At 33.3% G+C, this 12,577-nt stretch overlaps 2 protein-coding genes across 2 annotated transcripts; one reads left to right on the forward strand and one right to left on the reverse strand.

Annotated features, from left to right (window-relative positions):
- The first annotated feature begins 1,448 nt into the window (after positions 1-1,448).
- Positions 1,449-5,758, forward strand: LOC119840205 (SET domain-containing protein SmydA-8). The gene is made up of 5 exons (XM_038366718.1): positions 1,449-1,478; positions 1,834-2,018; positions 2,620-2,745; positions 3,482-3,604; positions 4,556-5,758. The coding sequence occupies exons 1-5, from the start codon at positions 1,449-1,451 to the stop codon at positions 5,655-5,657; spliced, it is 1,566 nt and encodes a 521-aa protein (XP_038222646.1). The 3' UTR covers positions 5,658-5,758.
- An 83-nt stretch (positions 5,759-5,841) lies between these two features.
- On the reverse strand, positions 5,842-12,330 carry LOC119840206 (transmembrane protease serine 9-like). Its single transcript, XM_038366719.1, has 6 exons — positions 12,282-12,330; positions 8,674-8,851; positions 7,489-7,605; positions 6,914-7,080; positions 6,402-6,553; positions 5,842-6,068 (listed from the first exon to the last, which is right to left on the reverse strand). Exons 1-6 carry the CDS (start codon positions 12,328-12,330, stop codon positions 5,871-5,873), a joined length of 861 nt encoding a protein of 286 aa, XP_038222647.1. The 3' UTR covers positions 5,842-5,870.
- Positions 12,331-12,577: the final 247 nt, after the last annotated feature.

Consider the following 12,577-nt stretch of genomic DNA (forward strand, 5'->3'; position numbering starts at 1 on the left):
CATACCAGAACATATATATGAAAAGAGTACCATGAATAAAAAAAATAAACCCTGGAACATGCGCAATTAGATTCAGAAATCGAAAGTTTTTATGGATGGTTGTGAATGGTAATCGCTTATCATCAGGCGAACCACCAGCTCAGTTGCCAACCATGACATAAGAAAAAGTCTCCAATAGGGCAGACGAAGTCACTTAAATACGTCAGCCATTATTAAAAATCTATACTAATCTGATAAAACTGAAGATTGTTTGTTTAAAGTCTCCTAACTCAGGAGTCAAGACATGTTGGTTCGTAATGAAATATATTTTGTGTAATATACACTATAACCAATATAGGTTGGTGGACTTTCAATGAATAACTTGCATAAGCGCGTAAAATATAAATTTTAATAGGAAATGACTGCTAAAGTCACATGTGTCAGATCGTCATATTGCTTGTCCGCGATGGACTTCTAAACTACTCAACCGCTCTAATCAAATCTGCACATTATGTGCAATTTGATCCAACTTAAAATATAGGATAATTTTTATATATTAGATGGCTAGTATTATTATATAAACAAATATACTTTTTTATAAATATAGATTGCCATTTATAATCGCAATTCAGATTCGTTCCAAGTACAATCTTCGAGTTTCATTACAAGAATAGATGCCTCGAACTCGCTGGAAATTGTCTTAAAATAGCAATCATAAACCATTTCACGTGATATCTTTTCAATCTATGCTAATATTATTAAGGAAGAGTGTGTTTGTTTCTCTTTGGTTGAAAGGCTAATCTCAAGAACTAATGGTTCGATTTTTTTTCTATGTTTGTATCCGATAGCACAGATAACACTAATAGTAAAGAAAGAACAAATAGGTTACTCTACTATGTCAATATTAGATATATCTAACGCTCACTTATAAATCTTAATAAAAATAACCGACATCAAAAATTCTTTCACCATTAGAAAGCTACAACTTCACTGAGTGACATAGACGCCACGGGCGAAGCCGAGGCGAACATCTAGTACTATTATATAATTTTCCATTTTTTCGTGCACAGGTATTAAATAAGTATAATATTTACATGTTGAACGTTGGTAGGTAGTACTTACAGGAAACAATATTACCAACTATCTTATTAAAAGAAAATAATTTTAAATGTCAATGGTAAGCAAATGGAAGTATTAGTACTTGCTTTGTCTTTGGCGGGCTGCCACTGTTTGCTAATCTAGGAATACCAAATAATAAATAAATTTCCGGGTTAGAGTTGACAGGTCGAAATGTTCTAACTCTTACGGGAGAATAAAAGAAATAGAAAGCATGTCTAAAGTAATTTAAGTAAGGAACCTATAACCATGATAGCTTATTACATGTTTTATAAGTGTTAGTGAAGATATACAGAATTATTTGATAATATGACTTATAACCGCTTATTAAATGTGACTGTTTTTTCAGAACCATGGGTCAGACAAAAGAATTGCGTTACGAGGTAAGCAATAATTACCATTGAATTACCTGCCATCTATTGTGCAGAAATAAAACTAGTGATAGTGTGAGAGCGGTTGAATTGTAAACATTAATGTAGTTGAAAACAATTTCAATAGATGGCGCCTATTCTAATTTTGAACATTAAAATAAACGAAAGCATGTTTTTTGTGTTGGAATTTTTATTCAATATAATTTAGTATTATCTTATCTGTTCCCATATGTAATAATGTTCTAAATATTCTATTCATTCAAAATCATTAATGGTACACATACATATGCGGATAATTATTATTCAATTCAAGTGTTTGTTCTACTGATGTTGAAGGATATTGTTACAATTAAATTTCTGCTTGTAGGTTAAGTCCTCAGAAGAATTAGGACGGTATCTCGTAGCATCTCGAGATTTAGCCCCTGGTGACGTCATACTCACAGAACCCCCGATTATATTTGGACCCAAGGCGATGCCTGATCCTGAAGCTAAAATGCCTTGCGTTGGCTGCTATAAACCTATATTTACCGATATTGGAGAGCGATGTTCTAGGTAAAATAAATAAGCATTATTATATTATAAAGTAGTACCAGCTTTCAAATAAAAAAAACAATCAAAATCGGTATATTCATTAGAGAGCTTTTATCCGACAGATACACATCGAAGTCTGGATTATATAACCCTGTTTTTTGGTTCGGGACACATTGGTTAAAAAAAACTCTCATATCTTAACGAGAAATCTTATAGATATATTTAAATAACACTAGCTGCGCGCCGCGGTTTCATCCACGTAAGTCCGTATCCCGTTGGAATATCGGGATAAAATGTTGCCTATATGTTATTCCAGTTGTCCAGCTGTCTACGTACCAAATTTCATTGTAATCGGTTCAATAGTTTTTGCGTGAAAGAGCAACAAACACACACACATCCTTACAAACTTTCGCATTTATAATATTAGTAGGATTAGTAGGACAATTTAAAGCAATGTGGGAGATTAAATCTAAGAACTCACTCTTTCTTTTTCTAACGTTGTATATTGTTTTTAAGCAACTATAGGTAAATTTTTAAACCAGCCAACTCTTGACTGATTTTCATTAAACTAGCCATTCCTACAAACAATGCAAAAGTAACAATTTTAAATGCTCATTTTTAGTTGCGGCTGGCCAGTATGCTCTGGTAACTGTCCAGGTCTCACAGACTCTCGGCATCACGGCTTGGAGTGCCTCGTGTTGAGAGCGCGACCTGACTGCGTACTGGACAATATGGCGGATTATTACAGGTAACACTATTTGGAAGTATGATATGAATAACAGATGTACACTGCCACAAATTTCTATAATACAAGATATGATACTGCTATTTTATACCATAAGCGGGCAACTGAGCTGGTGGTTCGTCTGATGATAAACTTTCACCACCGCCCATGAACCTTCAGAGAGGTGTGTACTGCAAAATCGCTGTTTGCTTTTAAGGGGAAAGGAAAAAGGCAAGGATTGACTGGAAAGAAGAAATTACTGGGAAGGTGAAGAAAAGGAAACGACCTCCGGCTTCCCCGTACGGAACACACTAGCATACTACTTATTCATACTTATTCTTATCTGTTAAAAAGTAGATCAGTAAAAATCTCAATTTCATCTCTCCCATACAACACTCATAACTCAAAACTCATATTCAGTCATTTTTCCTACCCACATAAACTAGGTAGAACATTTCTTTAGCTGTTCTTTATAGGGAGACTCCCCATGACCACGCTCGCTGTAAAGTGTTCGAAACGACGGGTTAATAACATAATGAATAAATCGCGTTTAAAATCTGTTAAAAAGTTTTTAATTTCTAAATATTCATACTTTTTTCATACTTAACTCATATATGGGACCCGTAACATAAAATAATTAATTGATTCTGATTGATTATTCCAAATTTAAAGAACCAACAACATATTTTTTATTTGTTCTTTTTTCGGTGCAAATGAAGAGTTATCTATCTATCTATCCATCTATCTAACATAATTGCAGACATGACGCCCTCTTTCCACTACGTTGTGTGCTGCTGCAGAAGACTGATCCCGAAAGATGGCGGCAGGTTCTGGACCAACAGTCCCACATGGAGAGCAGATTACCAGGCTCGGAGGCATATGAGTATGTGAATTATTTGATTGTTTCTATCATACATTTCTTTACATCAGACGTACGATAAGTACATTTTTTGACGTGACAACGACTTAAATTAGGTTGCGGCTCGGAGGCACTTATGAAAAAGTGTAACGCCCGGTAACGTTACGATGAGTCACCGAACTATGATCGGTCCGCCGCGCGCGCAGCACTAGAGAATTAGGCGCATTGAATCGGCGCGTGCTTGTGTCTCTGTCTCTGTCTTTTTAGTAAACAAATAATATTTTCTATAGTTAAAATTTGTGCAATTCTTATTTTCATTCAATTCCTTGTTCCTATTGTGCAGTTTAATAATATTCATATCAATAAATATTCTACCGAGAAAAAGACGTTGTCACGTAAAATCTTCGCCCGTAAAACCGACTTTACAGGCAACCATTTTTTTTTTTATCTATAGATACGATAAAACCAAGTCAGCCGAATTTAATTTCATCAAGACCGGTTCGTTGCTCGTGGTCGTAAAAAGGAAATATACTAACGCACTATGACACATTATTAACTTATTATCTATAACTAGCTGGTCGTCCCGGCTTAGCCCATGGTACATATACATATATTATATAGCATATGCCACGTGGAGTTGCAGCTTTCTAATGGTAAAATCAGTCCAGTGTTTTTACGTGAAAACGTTACAAACATACAAAAGATTCCTCCTTTTAATGTTAGTGAAGATATTGACCGGTTTTAATATTATCAATAACCTTAGACATTCTTGAAACTATTTCTCATCAACATAACATAATAACAAAAAGCGGTATTTTAGGATTATCTTTGGGGAGTTCGTGAAAATCTGCTCAAATTGTGAGCTAAGCCTCTTTTCATTGTGGATAAGCATAAATCCAATATAGGCAAACATAGAGCTATAGGTATATTTATACATACATTAACACATTTAAAAATATTTCTTACTTTTTACAGGGAAGCAAATGAATTTATCGTCGAGTATCTCACCAGCAATTTCATCGATAAACTCGACGGCGGCCTTAAAGCAAAATATCTTCCAGAAATTTCGAAAGAACTGTTACACAGAATGTGCGGTGTTATCGATACAAACGCGCTCGAAATACGGCTGCCTGAAGGGTGTGAACTTAATGTATTGTACGCTCAGACCAGTATAATGGAACACAGTTGCATACCAAACACAAAACATACTTTTACCGTATATACCAAAGATAAAAACAATTTATACAATATAACAGTAAAAGCCGTTGTTCCCATATTAAAAGGTGAACATGTAGCAACTATGTATAGTCACGCGTTGTGGGGAACCCAAGCTAGACGACAACATTTGAGGGATACTAAATATTTTTCATGCAAATGTCCGCGATGCAGTGACCCAACAGAACTCGGTACTTATTTAAGCGCTATGAAATGTATGGGCGATGGTAAAAAGGTGTGCGATGGTATTCATTTACCAGAAGACCCGCTAGATGACGAAACTGAATGGGCGTGCAGTAAATGTAAGGTGAAGCTAGGTAATTCTCAAATCAATGGTTTAATTGCTCAAATAGGAGAAGACGTGGATAACGCTCTTATGATGGGCGGATCTGTGACAATGTTAGAAAACATTTTGTGTAGGCTATCAACATTTTTACATCCAAACCATTATCACCTGTATTCAATTAAACATTCGCTCGTTCAATTATACGGAAGACAGCCCAGTTACATGACGGAAGATATACTGGATAAAAAGATTCAGATGTGTAAAGATCTTATTTTTATAACAAAAACATTAGACCCAGGTAACGCTAGACTTAGCTTATATAGCGCTGTTTTACACCATGAACTCCATTCAGCGTTAGTTCTTAAATCTAAAAAGATTAAAAGTGATGGTACACCGAAAACAGTGGAAGATATAAAACAATTATTAGTTGAAGCTAAGAATTCTGTAAATGAAGCTTTAGACTCACTCGAAGATGACTCTGAAGAAGCGTCAGGTAAAAAACTAATTGAGGTTATAGCTAAAAGCAAAAATGATTTCGAAAGGTTTTGCAAAGAAAAGAATATAAATTCGTTGTAACATTTATTTAATTTCACGAAACAAAATCTAAAAATAACATAACATAAACAACATAATAAATAACACTAAATAAAAGCTAATATCACAGTTATATTTGTATTGAATTTAACTAAAAACTCAGATCACTACTGACGACAGTAATTTAAAAGATAACTTTCTTACAAAACATTAAACATAAAACGCAAAAAACATAGAAGATAAAACTACCCCAAGCTACCTTTTAAATAACCACCTTAAAGATCTTGCAGAATCGTCACTGACACTAGCTTGAATCCATTCTGTGTATCTAGATATCCTAGTGTATATACCAGGCATTCTAGCTCTGGCACACCCGCTACCCGTGGACACTACTCCAATCACCATGGTCCTGCCATTATCGCTCTTCATCATGAGTGGACCACCACTATCAGCCTGCAATTGTGATTAGCCGCATTTATGCATTGGAAACCTTGTGATCTTAGGATAATATTTTTTGTGAATTTTTGGTATGTAATCATATTTTTAAAGGAAATAGTTGTAATAAAATAAATATTGTTTTAATAGTTTCAAGCGTCTTTTATATAATAGAACTTCTACGAATAAATAGTATTATTTGAACGGAGCACTTTTAAGAAGTCCTCCGATTCTTATCTTATTTTTACCTTACATTTACCTTAACTTAACTTACCTTTTTCAAAACATCATAATTTCTAAAATCCCTTATTCAATATATGTATAAATATAATAAATGTAATCAATAATTACCCAACAAGAATCACGTCCCCCTTTCTCGTGACCAGCGCACATCTGGGTGCCTATAATTGTGATCTTACTGCCTTGAGATTTATACCAACTGTTGCAGTCATCATTATCCACCACTATCACATCAGTTTTTTGGAGGATGTTGGGTCTTTCACCTGATGAAGCAAATATATATCTGTGTATATTATTCTGTTGAGATTTTGTAAGACACAGATCAAGGTGTAAATTATGTTGGGGTCAAGATGGTTTCACACGAATTGGGCAAGCTCGCAACGGCGAAATCAAGGCACCATAGGAAAAATATCTCATTATTATTATTATTTTATAAATTAAAAATGAAATATGTTACTTCATACGTTTGCAAAGGTATTTAGTTTTATACAAAACTTATACAATTATTGTGACTTATTAAATTTCATACTTTAAAATTAAACGTACGAATAGAGCTTTTTCTATTTTATATGCAGGCAATGATTTCAGAGGCTAAAATATTATCTTAAATTATAATTACGCACCGATCCCTCTATCTTCATTGGTAAATCCCCATCCAGCCACAGTAGCTAATTTTCCACTGTAATCTGGAGCTAATGGCTGAGGCAGGCAAGCCGGTCGCAGCAGATTGCTCCAGACCAGTTGACGAATGGTTTTCAGTAACGCAACATCATTGGTCTTTTTCTTACATCTGGAAATTACAAATTTTTTGGTAAGTTCTGGTGCTATGTTAATTTGTGCCAAAACATAAATAATACTATGGTATATTTTTTTTTACAATTGTTTGATTTATTCCTTTGTAAGAATTCGATTTATTTAATTTCAATGAAATTAGGTTTTTCAATATTTTAAAACATTTGACACGTTTGAAGTGTTAAGAGCAATTTAAATTCCTTAACGCTTAATTTAATTTTTAGTTTTATAGCATTGAAATGCTTTATAAATGAGAAATTTTGAAAGAATAGAAAAAAATTGATCACGAGGCAGGGTACGAACCTGCGTTTCTTGCCTAACCGTAGCATCCTGCCTCGTGATCAAATTTTTTCTATTCTTTCAAAATGTTTCATTCCTTAACGCTTTTCTTGAGTTCGATACTTACCTGTATTCGGGGTGTGGAAGAATTTTGGACAACGCTTCGTTCCGATCTGACGTCGATATGTCAGTGAATCCCACGACAGCGGACAATTGCTTCGCCTTGTAGAATTCATCGAATACACTGTAATATGTTGTGAACATTTAGGTATTGCTGGTGTGGATGAACCGAGTGTTTCTTGTTACAAATTAGATAAACAGATAAACAAATTATTTGAGAATTCAATTTGTCATGCATTATACTATTTTGTTGCGTTTGATTTTACGCGAGTAATATACATTTATAAATTAAAAACTTTTTAACGGATTTTAAACGCGATTTATTCGTTATATTACTAACCCGACGTTTCGAACACTTTACAGCGAGCGTGGTCAGGCCCCTGTTGAAAATCCGTTAAAAAGTTTTTAATTTCTAAATGCATAATACTATCAAATACTCTTGAATTACGGAGCGGCAAAAATAAATTGTTAATTATGAACCGAATAAAATTTGTTTTTACATTCTTTAAGTCAGCTGTTTAAATGCCTTTTATTATATTATTACCCCACTGCGACATAACCTCTAAATCGGCACTACTGTCTGCTCCACTTGGTGATTCCCATGTCTCGATACCAGTTTTGGCCAGGACAACGTGATGGACAGATCTTTTACACGTGAATAGAAACATACCCCTGCACAAACCTTAGCATTCCTCGTATTAATTATCTTGCTCACCAATGATTACAATAAGAATTGTTAGCTATTAAGTAATGATTACGTCATTGCTAGAACATTTACTTCTTAGATGCTTAGAATTAGTTCAGATCAGATATTAATTTAAACTAAATAATATAAGCGTTGCTCGAACAACACCACTTGTCTGAAACAGGAACTACCGGACCAATTTCAAAAATTCTTTCCCCGTTGGATATATACGTGATCCTCAGGGATCTTTATTAATTAATTAATTTATTTATTTACAAAGAATTTCCAACAAATAATAATAACATAGAACAAAGAATATATAAATTACAACATTATAATAAAAAGTCAAGTGTGTTTAAAATAGAGAATTATTAATACAATACAATACGTGTAAATCTTCGAGTTTTATATTGGCTAACCATGGGCCAAGTCAGGGTCCGATAATTAGTATAGGCAATACAATTATAATACTACTATAAGCAATTACAGTAAATATGATAAGCCTACCTGCAAACACAATGTCCAGCTGTCAACAGCCACCTGTCACTGATAACAGTGGCACCGCACTGGTGCGTCCCTTGCCGCCAGATGCTGGCTGCCCAGGGGAACTCAGCAGGGAGACTGTTCGTCCCACCCACTATGCGTGCGCTGCGAAACGTCTGTGCACCGCATTCTGTGTCGGCCACTGTTCAAAATGGTTATCAATTAGACTACTGCTAGAAGTATTGGCAATAAGATTAGTCCCACTGCTGGAAATTATTAAAACGTCGTGAGGAAACCGCCCTGTTCAAGAATAAAATTCGACGTCATGTCCTGCCGACCACTTGACCTCCGTGGTGGACCTGAGTCCTCATAGGATTGTGTTCCTGCTGTGGAAACATGTATGGGCTGATGGTAATGTGTCAATATGCTGTGTTTATAAATTCCGATATATAAAAAATAGATGTATTCTAAGAGCTATTAGTTTTATTATATTGTAATACCTTCTTCTATAACATGAAATATATTATTATTTATAAGCCACGTGTGAGTTAACTATACAATTATTATGTTACGATCTTAATGCATATAAGGTTTTCATTAGATGGGAACGACACGATAACGGCATTTGCACGATAAAGTAAATTCAAGGAACGTTATCAATTATGATATTTTAAAGATTTCATATTTAGAATATACGTAAATAATTATTTTTAAGTTATTAAAAAATAAATTTATTATTAAGTTTATTAAAAAATATCAGTAACGAATGACATAGCAAAAATTATGTAAATTAGAAGTAAAATACCTCTATAATGTTTAACCATTTATATTGTTGATTCTAAGTCGTCATTATTTAACTGTTTATGGAAAAATTATCTATTCAAATTATAAAATAATAATTGATATTGTAATGATCGCTTTTATTTAAACACCTTAAAAGAAGTTTTATACAATTTAAACGATGTTTAATTTTAAATATGGAAATGGAATAATTATTATTTTTTAGTTTCTTTTATTTATTGAAATTTTCTTTTTATAAACGGTCTAATAAATAGCCAATAAAAATCAAAATGGAACTAAATATCATAAGAGAGTTTCATTATTTTGGGTGATGGTTATAGACTATGGTACACCGGCCCATAATTCCAATCATATGTTGACCTAATTTTTCATAGAAAACTAACACTTACGGTTCACGTAACACAATCCATAATTGATCACACACAAAAAGCACAACACCACAACACGACCCATTTTCACAGGTGTTTCCTTAAGCCTGACTCGCACAGGTCCACACTTAGTACTTATATTTCCCTAACCAGGTCTAGGATGCAGCTGAGGTAGTACTGTACACTTCGAGTCACATACGGAATATATTTAAAGGATTCTATGATTTGTTTAATCCTCGGTGTTTGAAGGCCTACCCCTATAATGGAGTAGTGATGCGCGGGCTTGTCGATAATTCGATGTCACGTTTTGTTAAGTTTTAACGTAACATTTTTCGCCAAGTTTTGTGGTAATGGGTCCAGATATGATGAATATTTCCACAAAAAAATTGAAACGTTTTTTTAAATATTCTTAGTTTGTAAGATTTTTGTTAAACGTGTTTATAGATTTAGTAGGAAATGAATTTAGAAATCTTTAATCTTTCTTTTTTCAAACCGATACATAATTATATATCGGTGAAGAATTTTTAATTGTTTCATAAATTCCGATATTTAAAACTTAGCTTAGCATACACAATTAACACAATAGTATTCAATACAAAATAACTCCATTTTATCAGAAATTCAAGTCGAGTTCACGTTCTTATTTATCGACAAGTGAAAGGACATCACTAGAACAAATTCACTGTCAGGTTCGCCGCAGCCTCGTCTGATAAGCTGATAACCGTCACGGAACCACTCATTAGCGATAAATGACAATACATTATCGAAATATTTCTATACAATGTCAAATTCTATGGAGATAGGGTGAGTATAAGTTGAGCTGCTTCAAGTACTTTTGATTCAATTTATGGAGAGTTATATGAATCATCAAGCCTTTATTATATAATGCAATATGACCTAAATTACACGTAGACGTAGTCCTAGACTAGAAATACTAGAGGATTTTAAGACCAAAGTAAGATAATACCATTAAAAGCAGGCCATTTTATTACTTGCTATGTATTTTATTTAACGGTAGTGTTTATTTGTATTAGTTCAGAATAGAACTTTTAATTTCCCTAAATAATATATTAGAACTATTAAATTATATGGAAAAAATATGAAAGAATCAAGATCAATCAGATATCAGACAAATCTGCTTAAAGACATTAACTCAGTTATTGACAATAATAATTATTATTATAATTATTACTCTCCTGGGGGACAGTCCTATTCTCTCTTCGAGTGACCTTTTTCGTATAATAAAATTATTTTGTAGAATTAAATCTATTTTAAAATTATATACGTTCCAATGTATTTATCAGCTTAATGAAAGCATGCTCATTTCATAGGGTTCCAACGAAATTTAATAAATAAATAATGTCAATAAATATGAAATAAATATATAAATAATCGTTGATTATTATATTTTCCACGTCCATATAACAAAACGGAGCAATACATCAGACAAAACAGTATTAGTTTAAATAGAATAGATGCAGGGTGGAAGAGACTACACTCCACAACACAGAGAATCCTAGAGTGGATCCTGGAGTATGTGTGAATTGCGTATTTTTGAGTATTTACACTAACATAAAAGTTTAATTTTTACCTAATTTTTTTCTATTCTTTTAAAATTTCTTATTTACAAAGCAATTCAATGCTATAAAACTTTTTTTATGTTTATTTTGCAATCCGTCCACATTTTCTAATTAAATACAGTCACCCTAGTACTGAACACTTCCACTACACTTTAGTCGGCCAAGTGCAAACCTAAGTGGAGCAGGTGCATCTTGGCCTACTTAACAGATTTGTTAGATAATATTCAATATCACTCAAGGTTATATCTTATGGACTAAGAAATACTAAAAATCGGAAAGAATGTCTAGGTCAAATATATTTTTGAATCGATATGAAGGTTTTGTATTCTCTGTATTACTGTTTACGACATAAGATAATATTTAATTCTTTATTTAAATCCTATTGTAAAATTGAAATGTTATTTTCAGAACTACCGTCTTTTCTAAAATTATTTTATTTTATTTTAACCGTCGATGGTCTTTTATCATAATATGTAGCACATATGATATATTGATACCTACAATTTTGACCTCATAGATATCTTTAAGAGTTTAGCTATTAGAACTAATGCTTAATTTTTTTAAACTAAATCTCGACTAATATTGCAAAGAGGAAACTTTTGAATTTTTGTATGTTTGTCACGTTTTCACCCAAAAACCTGTGGTCTGATTTTAATTCTTTCACCATTAGAATTATGAAGATGCAGCGTCACTGTGTGACATAGGCAATATATGTACCACGAGCGAAGCTGGGGCGAACAGCTAGTCAACAAGTATAGTCTCGCCTGACTAAAATACACAAACGGATAAAAATCGTCCTTCCGATAACTTTGGTATACGGAAATAGAACGCGGAAAGAATTTCGTATGGTGGTGACGGGCAACAGAGGTCGTGCGGAGGTCACCGTCTACTTTGAAGTCTGCGAGCGCCCGCATGTAGAAGACCACGCCCATATTGGATATCACATAGTTGACGGGAAGGGCAAATAAAATTGAAATCAATCATTAAACATACAGGTTTAAAATTGTATTATTTATAGTATTTTCTCGTGTTTGTGTTAGGCAAGTATTATACATTATGTAATTAAATAATTTTTAACGGATTAATGTATAAATCGCGTTTGTAATTCGTTAAAAAGCCTTCAATTACTAAATTTTAAATACATGGTTTAAAGTTAGTTGAGTAATTTTATGTCATACC

This window comes from Zerene cesonia, chromosome 5 (assembly GCF_012273895.1).
Source record: "Zerene cesonia ecotype Mississippi chromosome 5, Zerene_cesonia_1.1, whole genome shotgun sequence".
Classification (NCBI taxonomy): Eukaryota; Metazoa; Arthropoda; class Insecta; order Lepidoptera; family Pieridae; genus Zerene; species Zerene cesonia.